This window comes from Oculina patagonica, chromosome 2, assembly GCF_052425735.1.
Source record: "Oculina patagonica isolate OP01 chromosome 2, crgOcupat, whole genome shotgun sequence".
Classification (NCBI taxonomy): Eukaryota; Metazoa; Cnidaria; class Anthozoa; order Scleractinia; family Oculinidae; genus Oculina; species Oculina patagonica.
This window is the reverse complement of record NC_135759.1, coordinates 45,603,421-45,622,034: the sequence shown is the minus strand read 5'-3', so window position 1 is coordinate 45,622,034 and position 18,614 is coordinate 45,603,421. Positions and strand designations below refer to the sequence as shown.

The following is an 18,614-nucleotide window of genomic DNA, read 5'->3' as shown; positions in this document are numbered from 1 at the left end:
CGCGAAATTAAAGACCCGCGAAAAAAGGTTCTCGCGAAAAATAACGACGCTAACTTTATTTAAACTTGTTATGACTAATCAACGTTGCCGTCAGTTTACTACATAATTATCTTGGTACAGTCGTCAAAAATGCTCTACTTTGTAACCAGGAACATGTCAAACTGTTTTAAGTTTTTACTGAAGAGTCGTTTTGTTATATGGTTTTGTTCAATGTCATTGGAAACAATTGCTGTGGAAAATGAAAATCAGTTGTGCAATTTTGAGACTTACTGTTTGTCAATGCAGACCAGTATTTTGACAATTTTCGCGAAATTTAGTGCTTTGATCGTCTTTTTTGGCCAAATCGCGAAATTTAAGTCCTGCAAAATATGCCCGTTCCATTTTCGCGAAATTATGTTCCCGCGTAAATAAGTAACAATAAGGTAGTCATGCAAGCTTGTTGTTGTTATGGTGCATACTAGTACAACTAATGGGAGCATTATCTATGATGTTGAAGACTCATTCGATTTGTCTTGTATTGTACACTTTTGACTGAACAAGTTCTATATCAGTTTAATGACCATAAGTAATCTGTTTACGAAAATGTCACAGGCGGTCAGAATATACATATTAGCAAATTATGGTGCAGTATAGTGAAGGACTGAGTACAACTGATAACTATACTACAAATTCAATTTATAATTACCAAATCTATTACTGACTTTTTTCCTGAATAGAAAATCATACATTATCACTTTAGCCAGTCCAAATAACACCTAAGGCCCCGTCCACACTAACCCGGGTAAATTTTGAAAACGGAGAAATTTGAAAACGCTGGGTAAAATGTTTTCCGTCCACATTAACCCGGGTAAATTGCGTTTTTGTTTTCAGTGTGGAAACGGTTGGCCTATCCGAGGAAAAAAAGTTGCGTTTTCAAATTTACCCGGGTCATTGTGGACGGGGCCTAAGTCGTAACATAAAGCACGGTACCAGTAAAGCACTTTGTTGCAAATAGGCAAGCAAAACTTGAAGGGTCACAAAACCTATGACAGCTTACTTTTAGAAAATTGACACAAAAAACGGGCGGTATCAGAACGTTTTACATGTAACAGCTTGATTGGACACTTGAGAAGAAAGGGCAGCTAATTTTAAAAGGGCTGTTGCGCGGATGGCTTTCTTTTGGAGACACTTAAAGATTTAATATTTGTTTGTTATGTATTACCCCACCAGCTTACAACTGTAAGAAATGAATTGACACAATAATTAGCTAGATTAATCAAAACGTCTCATAAAATTAGATGTATACTAAGATTAGACATGAACAAGGTTAGCAATACGTGACGATGAATTTCTTGCCGCAGCAGTCAGTCCTTTTCATTTTTATCCCGAAGCAATCAGAATAAAACTGCCGCCTATTTCTTTGTAAATAAAAAGAAATAGCAAGTCATTTGGGTTTCTTTTCTTAAAAATTCTATAAGGACGTATAAGAAATTCTGCACAGTTCGATGTTTACTATTTATTCAAGTTAAGCTGGAGTTATCGGCAGAGATTTGAAACTCAATACTGTCGATTATAAATGGATTAGCATGGATTAGCAGAACCCATGAAGAAAACAAATCAACGAGGGGGCCAAGAACGTAAAACAACTTCAGTTTAAAGGGACTATGTCACGGATTTTACCAGATTTTTGAACAGCCAAAATTTATATTTCTGTCGCATAAAACCTAGAAATAATAGTCCATTTTTACTCAAAATTGCTATATAAGAGCTCTGAAACTGTTAACTAGCATTATTAGCTGGGGATTGCCCGGATGGAAACGGATTGCAATTTGAAAACGTTAGGTAAACGTTTTCAATTTGTTTCCGCGAGTCTTCAAGAAATCGATTTTTATAGCCGTAGCTTGATTTCTATCCACAAATTAAGGTTATATCTTTTTTTAGATGTTCAAAGATATTACGGTTTTTTATGGGTTAGGTTGCCTACCACTAATTTCAGAACAGTTTAGACCGAAAATCTGCGAAAACTCCGTGACATTGTCCCTTTAACTCCACAAGTTACCTTTACTTTATAGACTTTATAAGGTGTGTACGCTTGCTTTAACAAAATCTTTGTTGAAGGCGATTTTCAATCGAGTGTCGTAAAACCAAAACCAAATAAGATAGTCACTTTGGCCAATCAAAGGACATCGAGAATCCAGTGAAAGCGAGGCCACTATGAAAACAATGTTTATTTTGAGAAAAATACATGTTGCCGACGCAAAGCGCGGGGAAAACGTATGTGAGCGAGTCACAATTAGTTTCAGTTTTACTAATCATTGGTTGAACGTAAGTGGCGCGAGTCTTTTTTAACAATCACAGAGCAAAGCAGTTCTATGCTTTTTGGAAGCGAAAGCTTATAATTTTGTCCAAAAGTTTAGGACTTTTGAAGTGATTTATTTAACACTAGTGCCAGAACTCCCTCTCAGTTGTCTGATTCCTTGCTAATATACAATAAGCGATAGAATATAATGACCTGCTGAATTGCTTCGCAACACCATGCAATGATTGAAAAAACATGAGACTGTTTTCATTACCTTCATTCAAGTTTTCAGTTACATGTTTAAATTACATTTGCACTTTTAATACTTAATGCCTTTTTCCATCTCATTACAAAGCTTGGCTCATGAAGGAAATCCCAACTCTGATTGCTGCAACTCACTGAAACTTTTGTCCTTTCGCTCAACGGAAGAAGGTCACAAGGGCGCATGACAGCAGCAGGAAGTTACTGACCACTGGCACTGCATTACCGTCATTACAGAGATCTGAATTGCAGCAGGTTTGGTAGAGCCCCCCACACAGATTTGCACAGCCTTTTTTCTTATAAATGGCACCAAATTCCACCGTGGCGGTAAAGAAATACTCTGATCCTTCAGTGCAATTCATTTCCTCAATCTTTTCCCTGCATTCCTCCATAGTACAGGAATAGTTGCCACATTTCTCTTCAGGACATGCGTAGCACTTGCGTCCAAAACCTGCGAATAACAGTGTATGTCTCAGTATCAGAATTAACCCATTATGTAGATTTCTACCAATAATAAGCAATTATTGGATGAGGTTGAGCATGATATCGTGAATTATCAAAACCGAGATCTTTGTTATCTGCCGAAGCCGAAGGCTGAGGCAGATAACAGTAATTCTAATGTATAATAATGAATTTTGTCTTTGTACCTGTTATTGGTTTTGTAAAAACCCGCGAGTAAGAACCTAATTTTTTCCAGGTTAGCCTAAACGGGTTCTTTCATAAATGGTAGTTAACGCAAATTTAGTTTCTACATTGTTAGAACTTTTAGTGGCCTATTCCTTGTATAAAATTTGCATACCACATAAGTGTGTATGTAAAAATAAAGCACTAATCATTCAGAACACAACATTATATACATGTCCAAACTTGTTTTCCCAAAAGTAAACATTATAAATCAGTTTTAGGGAATAAGAACCTGTTTCCAAATTTTAGGCTAAATAGGTTCTTGTAAAAACTAAATGGTATCTAATTTGCAAATTTTAGCTTAACAGATACTTAAATGTGAGATTCTTTACTTTACTGTACTGCATCTGATTGACTGACTAAGTGTGCAGCTGGCGAGCAGATCAATTATTTGCTGAGGCAAATAATTTATCCGGCTGCGACACACTGACAAATCACGATATTTTGCGAGAACCGATTTCAATAATTGTTTGATAATTCGATAACTAATTTTGTTTCGCAGAAGTACATTCGGAAACTGCGTGGAAACTGCACCGTATTTCTTGTTGAATTAATGCAGACAAAAGCGTAACTTCGCCTTCGATAATACGAGAGCGCTGGTCTTTATCCAATTCTCTTTCATTCCGATATTGCCGAAATACAAAAAGAGAAATTTCCATTGCCTTCTTTGTAGTTTCGCTGTTTATTTTCGGGCCGAGTAGACAAATCCAACCGTTCTGTTTCCTCAATCGAACTGCCGATAATGAACCTGGAGTTTGGCCGCCGGAGTTTTGCGTTTTTAGGAGCCTCGCTTTTTAACAGTCTACCGTTAGACATAAGAAAGCAAAACTCAAGGCTTTTATTTAGGCAAAACACCAACAAACATTTTTATTTGTAGTTTTTATTTGTAGCTCATTTTTATGGGGTAGGAGGGCGGCGGCTGGTGGGATTTGATAGATAGTCACTGTGATATATAATGCCTCCCTTCTCCATCGGAAATTTTTACCTGCGCCCCTCCCTCCCCTCCCCCCCCCCCCCTCGAAATCCATTTTTTTCGATGAACCCCCCAAAAAAACTAATAATCAAGTGAAACCAAAGAATGTATTATTTGCTCCAACATTAATGAAAAGAGCAAATCCTTAATTACATCAACACACGCGAAAGCGCTTACGATCGGCGAATAAATCAAATCATGAACGAAAAAGAGCTACCGAGTCGGTACGAGTACGCGTACGTTTATTTGATTAGCGAATTCTGCCTTTGTGATCTGCCAACAGTAATTAAAGCTGCTTGTTTATAAGAGAGTGTTTTTCTTTTATTTGGGGATTTGCTGTAGTTTTTTGTTCGATAGAAAGCCAAAGGTCCATGCCTAGAATCAAAAGGCAATCGAATAGGCCAGCAAAATTAAATTTTTCTAACCTTCACAAATATCGGATACAAGACTCGCGTGCTTGAAGCGTGGCTAGACATTCAACGGCAGGTGATTTATTCCCGTTTATTTATTAATCCCGTTATTCAGAAAAGCTCGCTTTAAGTAACAACTGAAGCACTTTATTCGTGGCATACTTCATCAATATAGCTGTATTTTATATTTTTAAAAGTTTAAAAAGCTTTCTGTGGAAGCTTTTTGCCGAAAAGCCAGATAAGTATTGCGAAACGTTGATAGAAATATTTATCTTTCAGCATTATGCATTTGGCCTAAAGAGGCCATTAAATTTGAATAATGTTTGCAGGTCTCTTTAGCAGTCCAGAGAGCGCTTTTTCAGATGCGACATCATTGAGAAGAGAATTTTCATGTCCTCGGAGTTCACAAGACCAATTATTTAAAGAAAGAAAAAAGGAACTGAAAAACACGATGCATTAATTTTCGCATTCTGACAACGGAAAACTTTCTAAAGCACGTAAAACGACCACTGGGTCTGAAAATAAAACAATAAAAAATATTAAATATCATTTTTGAAACATATTAATGCATATTTTTGGAAATATATGTATGAAGTAAATTTCATTTTCTTGCAAGATATCTTGGAGTAGAATTCAATTTTACAGTGACTTTTTTTTTATTATTTAGACGCCGTCATTCCTTGTCTTGGTTCTCGTGCATTCTGGCGAATTTGTGTATTTTTTCTGCTGTCAATTTCATACCTACTTATGTTATTTACTGAAACCAGAAGCGTATTTGCTTCTGCTGAAACTTATTACTCTTCGTTCCGTTAAATACAAGATGGCTCCGTAACGTATTTTAAACCGACAGAGAGCCGATCGACAAATTTTCTTTAGTAAGAATCAAATATATATCTGCAAACAGCGAGAAGCTTTTAATGTTGGGATTCGCCTTGCTTTGGACTCTGTTAAACAAGAGGGGATTAATTTACATTGAACGATCTCGAGTTTTCTATGACGAGACATTCGATGAGGCGAGCTCGACTTAACTGCCACTTGTAGCGCAAAACTGACGACAGCTAGTACTCACTACTTACTTCACAACGTAAATAAAAAGCGTACAGATTAAAGAGTGCTTTCTTCAAATGTCAATTCAATTTTACAGTGACTTCTTTTATTATTTACGCTAAAAAGGTTTAAAATATGCACAGTCACGTTTTGTTTTCCTCGACTTCAAGTTTCATTGAAAGCTTATGTGAACTTCGACACCAGTTTCCCAGGTAACATCTGACAAACCACTTTGGACGCCGTTTTGGCTGTCGTGCACTCTGGCTAAATTTTAATCTTGTTCGGACCAGTTTTATGCTTGTTAAACTTGATATCTTTTCTCTATAACGATCGATACTGAAAACTATATTTCAGTCAGTTTGGCTCGGTGGAAAATTTTCCTGAAGGATAAATGATAGGCGTGACGTGCACCTATTTTTTTTTTTTTTTTTTTTGCTGTCAATTTCATATCTACTTTTAAACAATAAAACTTATTATTAAAAAGGCAGAAGGAGACAGCTCGCATCCAGTTCTCAAACGTGACCTTACCTATCACAAAGGTTTGCAAGTCTTCAATATTAAGTTGAACGGAACGCTGCAAGTGCAGTAAGTCATCTTTGTTACTAGATCTTGTAATAAGAACAGCAATAGGTAATATAGATGCCCTACATTTTGTAGACAAACAACGAGCGAATGGGAAAGAAATGTTCTTTCATGAAACCCATTTCTGTTCGTTTCGTAAATACAAGATGTCTCCGTAACATATTTAAAGCACAGAAAGCCGATCGACAAATTTTCTTTAGTAAAAATCAAATGCATCTGCAAAGAGCGAGAAGCTTTTAATGTTGGGATTCGCTTTCCCTTGGATTCGTGTCGCGTGTAGCAAAAAACGACAGCCTGTAGAACAAATATTTTAGTACAAACTTTCTCTCTTCTTTCACAACGTAAATGAAAAGGGATAGCATTGGTAAGATCCTAAATTATCCTGAATTATGACAACATACACGTATGCGTTGACTATGTGTGAATACATATAATTGTTTTACATGGTTCAATTTTACCCTTGGTTTTAGTTTTATTTTCCTTTTTTCTTGGTATGGTAATGAATGTGGAACAATGGAAAATTGAACCAAGGATAAAATGGAACCACGGCATAAACATGTACAGCCAAGAATCAAATAAACAGATTCGCCGGATACACCACGACACAGATAAATAAACTATTCTACGAGAATTTACAAGAAAGTATAATCATCCAATACCGCACGTTTACAAATATAAAATGCATGGATATATTTCAGACTCAGTTGCGTGCTTTAGAAAATCATCCGTTGTCAAGGATGCAAAAACTTATGCACCACCGTTTTTCACACAGTAGTCTAACTTTTTCTCCCGCTGAATAATTGGTCTTGTAAATTCCTTAGGATAAAACTTCTCTCATCAATTTTGCCTATGTAGGAAACAAGTTTGATTGTACCGTATGGGACCAAATACAGATATATGCAAACTGTCTACAAATTTCATTACTTCTTTTTGGCGAGATAACACTGTTAAATAAAATATTTCTAACAATATTTTCCAATACGGCTAAGCTACCAAATGCTCCGACAGAAAATGTGGTTTAAGTATTCCCCGTATAAAGTGAACGATCGAGCTTCCGCTTGAAGCGCGTTTGGCCATGAATAACAACTAAGCCACGCTTTACGCACGCAAGGTTTATTTTTATCTGAACGATTGGAAATGCCTGGTCAATGTCTTTTTGAATTTACCTTTCGCGATCAGAAAGAATTACAGCAAATCCATCAGAAAAGAAATAACACTCTTTTATTAGAAAAGCAGTTTTTTGTTGTCATTTAACTTGGGACTCTTTATAGTAGTAGGAGGGAAGGATATTACTCTTTTTTTATGTAAATGAAGCAAAAGTCGGCCATGGGATGGCGGCGAATGGCGGCGATTTTAGAGGGCGCTAGTGGGGTCATCGGAGCGAATCGAGAATTTTGTCTGAGCAAGAAAGAGAAAGATGGCCGCTTGTAGAGACACGGTTAGCGCTAGTTTGAAAGAAGGTCTGTTAAAATATTTAGAAATCAGAAGACAAGTTTATTGGAAAGAGAATGAACATGTTTATCGCGTGGACGTACCGTTTGCGGGGAAGCATAAGATTTTTGCCGAGCTCTTTATACCAGCGAGATAGCGACGGTGAAGATAAGGACGAAGAAAAGTTTTTCCTATCACTTCGTGACAGCACGATATACATCGAGGCGGTGTGTTGGTTGGTGGCACAGGACGAGATTCAAGAGGCGAGAAGATTGTTGTGTTTTGGAGTTCACGCTGATTGACTTTCTGCTGGAACGCTCTGCAGAGCGGTTTCGCCGAGCAGTTGGAGGAGTTGATAGATTACAAGCCGGGCGGCTCCGTTTTAGGGTGTTTGATCGGTATGAGAGACAATTACGGATTCGAAAAATACAAGTCAGAGATAACCAGTAAAGCGACGGCACGCAAGTATGAAGATTATAAATTGCGTCTGCTACAGTATTACGATGCAGTGTGGATGGCAAATTGTCGCGCATTCAAATTAGTGGATAAATGATTAGGTCTGATTAATTCAGTTTACGCACAAGCGTGACTACGTATTTACTTTTGTGCCCGCTATTGTGTTGTTGAATAGTTTTCACTTACCAGACGAGTAAATCTGTACAAAACCTTTGCTCCCGTTTTTTTTTCATTTGCTAAAAGACAATAGCTTACATTATTATAAAAGTTGATTATTAGTCGACAGAAAGTGCGCCACCATCGAACTTTCGTTCAACTTACTGTATGTCAGTTTTAAGTGAGAAAGCGAATAAACTGAAATTGATCAAACAGATCATTGAAATTTAACTGAGCACAAAAATGACTTTTGTTGTAAGCGAATTATAACATCGAGCATGGCGTAAATGTTTACTGTAGTTTAAATGTTAATTTTGTCCCAGTTTTTGAGAGCGTTTTGAAGGTATCAACAGACGTTTTAATTTAGTTGAGCAACAAACGTAAACTTGGAACAACTGAAAAGTAAAACTGACTGTCGCGTGAAAAAGCTGCTTACCAAATACAAAGTGCATCACTTTAGCGTGTACAGTCGAATGAAATCTAGTTTATGCGAGCGCTTTAATCGTAGTCAGTCAAGGAAAAATTATATCGATACATGATAGCAAATGGAACACGCAAATTTGTAGATGCCGTGCCTTGTTTGGTGTCAACAACACTATTCTCACGATAACAAAACTGCACCCAGCGGAGATCAATATGTTCAACGCTTCAGGTTTTGCAAGACGATTTTTTAGTCAAAGAAATACCTCGTCGTCTTTCTCTTGAACTGGATACCTTCGGCGAGATCGTTCAAGCGGAAAAGCTGCAAGATCGCATTTTGTATGCCGCTTATTATGGATCACATGGTATCAAAACAAACGATTCCAGTGGGATGGAAGTCCGCGAAGATCGAAATGCTGACGAGGTTTTGAACTGTGACCCGTTTGAAGTGCAATTACCCGAGAACGAATTAAATTCAAACTAAATTCTATTTTTAAAACAATAAAGTGTGCTCATGAGATTATTTAAGTCAGTTTGTGTTTGTCTGTACTCAAGTAAACATAGGTCGAACATTCTACTATATGCTTCGAGTCGATTTTTACCGCCACCGCCTTATAGCAAGAAGTGTATCTATGAGGACCCGCACGCCTTAGCAACCTGCGATAGTGTCGGCCATGGGTACATTCAGTGCACCGATTTCGCAATAGTAAACAATAGGCGTGTTGACAGATCTTGCAATTTAAAGCTCGGTAAAGCTCGCAGAAGGAGTGCAAAACATCAGTCACAACTCATCACTTGACAGATGTAATGAGATGTTCGCCAAGACTTTCGCTATAAATAACTTTATGAATCTGCAGGATTCGGCAATTAAAGTGATGTGGGGAGATCGTATTTTTTTTTATTAGCCGCGCTATGCAAGCAAAGTCAATATTAAATATGAATAACAAGGATCTAAAGTTATAATAATTGACGAACAAAAAACAAAACAAAGCACCAGAAAGCATTTGTATATAACATCAAACATTTGTAGGGAAAAAATAAATTTAAAATTAATTCCCCTGCTTTCAAGAATGTAGTCCGCAAATCTGGGCCACAGCTTCGTTTTCGTCGCTTTAAAATTATGCTCTTGAGCACTGTATCGCAGAATGAGAAGACGAAAAGCTCCAGATTTTCTTGGACTGAAGCTGCGCGCGGTCTCGTAAGATGATGTTGTCAACACTTATACGTTACGTGGATCAATTTTCGTGTCTGGCGGTAGAATAAATTATGTTAAGCGGCGCGCGAACTCGCTTGGCGGAAAAAAAGTCAGGTACATGTATGTTACTACAAACATATTTTGATTTGAGAATTGTATGCTTCAATAGCACGATGGTCATATCGACATTGGTCAACTGAATCGGTCATCATTCTAACGAAGTTGCATGAAGCGGCCTGGACCGGGCGCCAGGAAGATACTTCACATAATATGCCAAATCGTTCATGTTACTGGCGCACGAAAAGAGAATTGTTCTGTCGGTAGTAGAAAAGGTTTGTTGTGTCTGATATGCAAAAGCACCTGTATAAGCTTGCCTGCGGATTTTCTTAATTTTATGTTTCGATCAGATAGAATTTTCACATCGATGGACCGGATTGAATGCACTGTGTCCAGGTAAGTCTGTTCCGTGCTTTGTTTACAACATGGTCAAACCGAGTGATGCGAAAAGTCAAAATCGAAAATATCGATGATTGCGAGAAATTCAATTATTTTACTGTTACTAAACTATTTCATTACATTTATTGGGGAACAAACAATTTGGTAGTCAGAATGTGGGGATATTTGATAATGCCATACTGTTCTACAACTCCTAAGTGCAAATATTTAACAACTGCAACAGAAACACTAGGTGGCACGCCCGTGATTCTGTGAGTAAGAACGTTATGCCATTATGAAACTTCCTGCATAATTTTCCAGGTTGTATCCAACTCTAAATGGTTTTTTAAGGGGCAGGGGGAATTGGGCGAACAAACAATTTGGTTGTCAGAATGTGGGGATATTTGATAATGCCATGATTTTCTACTAAACTCCTAAGTGCAAGAACTGCAACAGAAACACTAGGTGGCACGCCCGTGATTCTGTGAGTTTATAGAACGTTATGGAATTATGAAACTTCCTGCATTTTTTCCCGATTTTATTCAACTCCACGAAGTGGTTTTTTACGGGGCAGGGGGGATTAGGGTTGTCCGAATGTGGGGATATTTCATAATGCCATGATTTTCTACTAAACTCCTAAGTGCAAGAACTGCAACAGAAACACTAGGTGGCACGCCCGTGATTCTGTGAGTTTATAGAACGTTCTGGAATTATGAAACTTCCTGCATTTTTTTCCCGATTCTATTCAACTCCACGAAGGGGTTTTTCACGGGGCAGGGGAAATTAGGGTTGTCCGAATGTGGGGATATTTCATAATGCCATGATTTTCTACAAAACTCCTAAGTGCAAGAACTGCAACAGAAACACTAGGTGGCACGCCCGTGATTCTGTGAGTTTATAGAACGTTATGGGATTATGAAACTTCCTGCATTTTTTCCCGATTTTATTCAACTCCACGACGGGGTTTTTTACGGGGCAGGGGGGATTAGGGTTGTCCGAATGTGGGGATATTTCATAATGCCATGATTTTCTACTAAACTCCTAAGTGCAAGAACTGCAACAGAAACACTAGGTGGCACGCCCGTGATTCTGTGAGTTTATAGAACGTTATGGAATTATGAAACTTCCTGCATTTTTTCCCGATTCTATTCAACTCCACGAAGGGGTTTTTTCACGAGGCAGGGGGAATTAGGGTTGTCCGAATGTGGGGATATTTGATAATGCCATGATTTTCTACTAAACTCCTAAGTGCAAGAACTGCAACAGAAACACTAGGTGGCACGCCCGTGATTCTGTGAGTTTATAGAACGTTATGGAATTATGAAATATTTCCCGATTTTATCCAACTCTAAGAGGTGTTGTTTTTAAGGGGCAGGGGGAATTGGGGCTGTCCGAATGTGGGGATATTTGCTAATGCCATGATTTTCTACAAAACTTCTTAGTGAAATCGGCATATAATTTGGTAGTTCGAGTTTGAAGAGATTGGATAGTGCCATGATTTTATATTGTGCTTGTTAAGAATGCACCTTTTTTTTTGCTTTCCGTGTTTTTCGTGCGAAGACATTTAGAAAATTGATCGCATGAAACATGTTTTTACATTCATACTAATAAAGGATCAAAAGCCCCTTTGGGTTCAGTGTGTCGTGTTACGTTTTTCGCGTCTTTTTATTCGTTATTCCATAACTTGCTGGGTAATTTTCTGGCGCACAGCTAACTTATTCGAGGCGTGAAAATTCATAACACAATACTCGCTATTCTTGTACACACCAGCTCACGACAAGCTGGAAGAGTGTCTGCATTTAATAATGGATGGACACCTTAGCGACATGGACAGTTTTTGATACGCGCTTATAAATAGCAAACAAAAACATTGCGATATCTTTGATCGCTTACTAGTATACTGTGCAGTTTGTGTTTTCAGATAATGTTTACGTTAGCGGGCGCTCTGCTTGCGGTTATTAACGTGATAGGTCTGTTATCAGTCAACATAAAAGGTTGTGACTACGATGAAGACAAAGAAACTGAAACTGAATTAAATACGTGTGCATCTCGCATTGAAGAAAAACGAAATCAGTTGTCACTGAAGCAAACACAGAATGAAAACTGACAAAGCGAGCAATTGATATAACTACTATCGAATCAATCCTCAAACTAAATTTTTCACGCGTTGTTTTCCAGAAAAACTTACAATCGCGGCTTCACGCCGTGTCGCAGTGACTTCGCTGCGTGAAATGAACCAAAGTGAACGATAAACAGATTTAAACATTGTTTTAAATGATTTTTAGAACTGTACACTGATCAGTATAATCCGTTATAATTTAGCTATCCCGCTTACTGGTACAACTGTTATCTTTCTCTGTTAAAAAATAAAATAAAAACCAAATAGAATGCAAGCTGTGATTACGTTGAAATTGTCAATCAAGATGAGATTCACCTCCAACTGCGAGGATTCACACATTTTTGCGATTCTGCTATATAATTACATATGGCGTCTGTAGCAACGTTGGCTTCCAACAGCGAACAGAAAAATGTCCTATGCGGGTCCTCATACCTTCAGGAGAAATATCTTTACTTAGAGAGAAATTTTGCAAACTACCGAGCGCATATTTAATCGCATCCGTTGTATATTAGCTTGTTGTGGTGGCAAAGTCATCGTACAAAACTCCGAGTTTTGCGATGGAGAAAACACTGGCAAGCACATATCTCGACCCAAGTCATCCCGCAAGTTTCGGTGGTTTGGATGTTGTATACCGAGCAGTCAAAGAGGAAGGAAAGAGTAAAATTTCTCGCAAAGAAGTTCGAGATGGATTTTCGTACTTCTACCCAAAGAGAAAAGTACTAGAGGATGGAGTTACCACCCTTCGTTTGTTTTGTATTGTAAATTAAGACTTGGAAATAAACTGAGTTGGCTATAACATGGCTTGTTTTCTGTCTGACACGCGCGTGTGACATCCACGCGCAACCCCACGCGAGATTCCCGCGCGTGTTCTCAAAGAAAAAACATCTTCCGAAAATGGCGTTTATGGCGCTTTTGGCGCTTTTGGCTCCTTTTTTGTGTTAAATTAACGATAAATTTCGTGTCTTGAACAGTTTTCTTTTAGTTTCAATCAACCTTTTATAGAGTTAGCATGGTGCGAAGGAAGTGTAAGCACTGTCCGATTCCTGGTTGCGGTTCAAAATTTTTAGTTCGATTAGCCGATCATTTAACTCGAGTACATGGCTTACCAGAGATAGAGCGGAAATATTGGCTCCAATTTGCTAAATTACAAAACACTAACATGGTTCGTGTCTATGAGGAAGAGACTGAACCCAGAACTTTTTTCAATAAATGAATGTGCACGTAGCTCAAACAGTCAGTTGTGATCATGGACCCGAGATTAAAGCATCCGTTCCCTGCCCTGGTAGCCGGCCCCACATGTTGTGGTAAGAGTCAGTTTGTGAAACGTTTACTTGAATCGGGCGAAGAAGTAATTGATGGAGCTCCTGAAAATATCATTTGGTGCTATGGAATATATCAACCCGCTTATGATGAGATGCAAAGGAGTATTTCTAACATCACTTTTGTCGAAGGCGTTCCTAGTGATTTAGAGAGCATGATCAACCCTTCCTTAAGAAATCTTGTGGTCATCGATGATTTAATGCAAGAACTCAGTAATGATCATCGAATTACCAATCTGTTTACCAAAGGCTGCCACCACCGCAACCTGAGCGTCATATTTATACTACAAAACATCTTTCACCGGGGAAAGGAATTGAGAGATATGAGCCTGAACTGTCATTATTTGGTTATCTTTAAATCACCGCGGGATAGCAGTCAAGTCAATAACTTAGCGAAGCAAATGTTTCCTGGTCATGTGAAATACATGCAAGAGTCATTTCAAGATGCGACTAGAAGGCCTTATGGATATTTACTATGTGATCTTAAACCTGAAACAGCAGATGACTTCCGGTTGAGAAGTAACATTTTCCCCGGGGAGACTCAGATTGCTTACGTCAAAAAAGTATAAAAAGACTGTATCATAGTGTTTTCAGTCACTTGAGCATGGCCCAGCGTCTGAGAAAGAGCCACGATTTTTTGAAGCTTCTTGCCAAGTGTACTCCTGCTCAACGGAAAGCGATTTTGAAGGTTGCCGACGACGATTTAGTGAGAAGCATTTGTGAGTGTGTGCTAAACGTACTTAAAGAGACAGTGCCTGTCAGTAAACCAGCTAAGAAGAAACTTCTAGCTCACAAGAAAGTCTTAGTAGCTTTGGCTCAGAAAAGTAATCCAATCGACAAGAAAAAGAAGCTATTGGTTCAACACGGAGGAAACTTTTTAAGTGTCTTGTTACCGCCCGTGCTTCGTGCGTTGAGTTCAATTCTTGCCTAAAATGAATCATACTAAACGTATGGTTCTAGTGCCAGAAAATACTCTAGAGAGATTGCAGCAACGTCAGCAGATATTAACACCGCCTGTGACACAAACACTGAAAAACTTGGACGGTGAGATGAATGAGATTTTATCTAGTAAAGAGATAGATGATGAACAGAAGGCAAAACTCTATAATCAAGTCTTACAACGCTACCTGACTTACTACGATCAGCGAAAGGGACAGCCGCTTCACGTGAAATTAACAACACCTAAGCCCGTGGAAAATCCTAAACCAGAAGAGAGTAAAGAAAAAGACGCTGGTAGAGAAACCACCGAAGTAGAAACTATTCCAACTGCAGTAGAGCAAGAAGTCATGAAAAGTGTACCCAAGATGTACAAGGCTGGGGCAAGACAACTGTTGGATAAAATTAAAGAAAATCGGGATGTGTTGCATTGGAACGAAAAAGGGGAGCTGATGTATGAAAACAAACCAATATCTGGTTCTCACGTGGTGGATTTAGTAAATGACACATTGCGTCAACGTAAAGGATTTGAGCCAGTCGGATGGTCAGTATTTGCGAGAGGACTGGCGCGAATGAACGTCCCCGAAAACTTGGTACGAAATCCCCAGAGGCAGAGCGCCATCCGGGACTTTAAAGCAAGAGTTAGAGATGAGACTCCAGATAGTCCCTCCCGTTGGCTTCCCACACCACCTTCCACCTCATCCTCTGTGATAAAGAAAGGGCGGAGAGCGGCAAGCCCGCGCCCTCAAGCTGTCCGCTGGTTACGATTATAAATAATGACAGCAGACATTTTAATATTGTAAATCACTTTCTTTATTTTTGATCACTCAATAAAATACGTTGAAATGCAATTACATGGTGTCTTTATTGAACCGTGCTTTCACTCCTTGTTTGTTTACATGATACAGTACTTTTTAAGACTTTGGGGGAAATGCTTTTCGATAAAGCGTTTAACAAGAAAATCATTGCGTCGTTTATTGTTAGAGAAACGATGTACAATGGTGCTCATACTAATATTACGACAGCGGAATAAAGCATATTAGAAAATAGCACAAAGTAAATACGTGCGCTGATTGGTTAAAAATTGTGTTTCTATAACTCGATGGAGACACAGACAGTTGTCGTAGACACGGCAATCAATATTCACGGCGCTAAAATAAGCAATGCAAAAATAACAACTAATAATTGTACCAAATTTTAATGTCACAGCTGACAAAAACCAGGTTAAGACTAAACAAATATTTGCACATTTTAAAACAAGCGAGTAAGATGTTTACAGAGCCCGCTACACATTCAAAATAGTCTGTGAAAGAAATTATCGAAGCGGCTGACCTTTCAAAGAAGTATATGAATTGGCGCAACTTCACTCCATTCTAGGCTTTGCAGCACTTCAGAACTATTCACAGCTCCTCAACTGGACAAGATATTCGTCCAGAATGCCGAGTCAAACTTCTTTTAACAGAAAAATAATTCACTTTCACCTCCAAGGTTCGAGTCGCTCGATCGTCGGTCGTCAAACCATTCGGTTAGTTCGATGAAGCGAAATAAAACCACAATTCTTGACTCCTTCCAGTGCTGGACTTCAGTTAAACCATCGACTTAGTTATTTCTCATAATTACGTTAACTTTGGGGCCTGTTTTCTTTGTTTGTTTGGCCAAACAACGGTGAATTTTAGCCTTGAAGCAAATGTTGAACAGTTGATTTATTTCTGTTCATCGACTCCCGTACTATGATTGGTTGATTACTGTTCATGACGTAAAACCGCGAGGTGAAGAGAATCTACGTTTTGATGTTAAATAAAGCGCTAAATATTACTTTGATGTGCGTTATTTTCTTTGTGCTGTTTTCTAAAAGAAATAGAAAACATGTTTTCCGTGTTTCTATCGAGTTATAGAAACACTCGTGAAAGTTTGGGAGAACTCGAAAAAGCTGTGGAAACACTCGTCTATCGACTCGTGTTCCCACAGCATTTCTCGTTCTCCCAAACTTCCACTCGTGTTTCTATAACTCGATAGAAACACGGAACATGTTTTCTATTTCTTAAATACAAGCAATAATGTCCACACACTTTGCTGTCCATGCTCTGCAATGTCATAGAGTTAAAAGTCCACTCGTTAGAATTATTGTCCAAAAAGCTACTAAATGTTCCAGTATTATTGCTTGGAGGTAATCCGTAAGAGTCGAACAATTCTCCCTCTCGATCTTTGGTGAAATAAAACGCAACCCAGTGCGATCCAGGCTTTTCACTAGTGTCCACATTGGCAATGAATAGCGCTGGGAAGGATGAAACACTTGTGGGTAGTTTATCTGAAGGATACACTCCTTGAAACACACCACGCGTATATTTATCTTTTCTCAATATATGCGTCAATTGGATGGTATCCATTCTAGTTTGTGTAGTCGTACAGAACGTTTCGGCTAGCGTCAATCTCGATCACGTTTTGAAACTCGGCGTAGATGATAAGGTTAACCGTGTTGGCGAGTGCTTGTGCGAACTGAAGCTCGACACGGAGGTTGCCTTGTTTTGTAAGCTCTAAATGATCACCCGAGCAGTGGTCTGGGGACAAGTCAAAACAGAATACTGTGTAGCCAGAACCGTAATCGCCTCTACCTATTTGGTTGCCTGCATCTTGGGAGAGCTTTCCTGTTCCAGAAAACAGGCTTTGAAATCCAGCTATAAAATTTTGACCACCAGCTTCATCAAATTTGAGAAATAGGGGTTTCCGAGGTATTTGTTCCCCGTCCACGTAAATACCCACTTGGGTTAGGTTGTGGTGCTTAAAATTATACGGGTTGGAGGTATATGTTCCATTAAAAGCTGCTGTATCCACCAGTACTAATACCAGGCGCTTTGGAATATGGCCCAAGAAAAGGTTGTCTGGCCTAAAGCTACTGAATCCGGTCGGGATGGTGAGAACTTTGCAATCAACTCGGCGGATTGGGTACTTAGCAGTCGTTTGCTTTAGAGCAGCTGCGTGTCCAAGAGTAATGGAAGAGGCCACTTTGACTTTTCGAACGAACAGGATTGCTTCTGTAATGACCACCTTAAAATTAGCTCCAGGGGCTGATGAGACTAAGCAGAACGAATCTTTAGCTCTGTTGAGTTTGAGTCTTAGATTGACTCCGTTTAAAATTAAACGGTCTTGGAAAAATATATCGCTGTGGATGGGACCTATCATATCCACTGTTTGACTTTCTTTCGTGAATTCATAGCGAGCTTTTAAGCCAATATTTGCGTCATCATCGTCTGCCACTGGATCCCCCACATCCATCTTTCCAGGGGTATCTTTGTAAAACATAGCCATAGATAGTTGACTTGATTTAGCATCTTCACCGTAGTTCAACAACGTTTTAATCATGGCACGATATGGGTAAGTATTGGTCGATGGGGAAATAAGTCGCTCGTTCAAAGAAACATCCACTTGCGAAAACATGGAATTTAGAAATAGATTCACCGGTCCCACTTTTGTTTCGGCATCTAAAGCGCCACCGTTTGCTTTGGTGATCTTGGCTTTGACATATAACTGCGTACGCGCCAAGTCTAGGTATTCTTCACCACTTCCAGAGACGTTAAACTCGATCGGGCCGCTATCAGTGATGTTAGTAAGTGGGTGATATTCAATCCATTGACCCTTTGTGATCGATGTTTGTGTAGCAGGAACTGTGAAAAGATCAAGTTCTGATTTTGTACACTCTTGAGATTCGTGATGAACAAAAGCCATGTCTACTTTAAAAGGGAATATTCCTCCTCGGGTTTCTTCTTCTGCGGAGATGTTTTCCGTTTCTTGGCTGGAATCGAACTGTTTTTTGTGGGCTGCGCTTTCCTTTTTGTACTTTTTTTGCCCGAACCTGACTGCGGAGCATTCTGGGAAGATTGACCTAGGACTTTTTTGGCTTGCTTAGCGACTGCC

At 38.9% G+C, this 18,614-nt stretch overlaps 2 protein-coding genes across 3 annotated transcripts in view; one reads left to right on the top strand and one right to left on the bottom strand.

Annotated features, from left to right (window-relative positions):
- Positions 1–4,665: 4,665 nt before the first annotated feature.
- The window catches only part of LOC144644905 (uncharacterized), a 38,886-nt gene continuing 24,937 nt past the window's right edge, over positions 4,666–18,614 (top strand). The window contains exon 1 of one of the 2 annotated variants that reach the window (XM_078504467.1): positions 4,666–4,682. The gene's annotated coding sequence lies outside the window, so the exon portion shown is untranslated. Of the gene's footprint in view, positions 4,683–6,145; positions 6,239–18,614 lie in introns of those variants that run through there. The other variant, XM_078504466.1, reaches the window with a different exon arrangement.
- Positions 17,091–18,425, bottom strand: LOC144642412 (uncharacterized protein F54H12.2-like). The gene has a single exon (XM_078501372.1). The coding sequence runs from the start codon at positions 18,423–18,425 to the stop codon at positions 17,091–17,093; it is 1,335 nt and encodes a 444-aa protein (XP_078357498.1).

Coding starts and splice junctions, on each gene's coding strand:
- LOC144642412 (XM_078501372.1), bottom strand. CDS start 18,425: ATGGCTTTTGTTCATCACGAATCTCAAGAGTGTACAAAATCAGAACTT.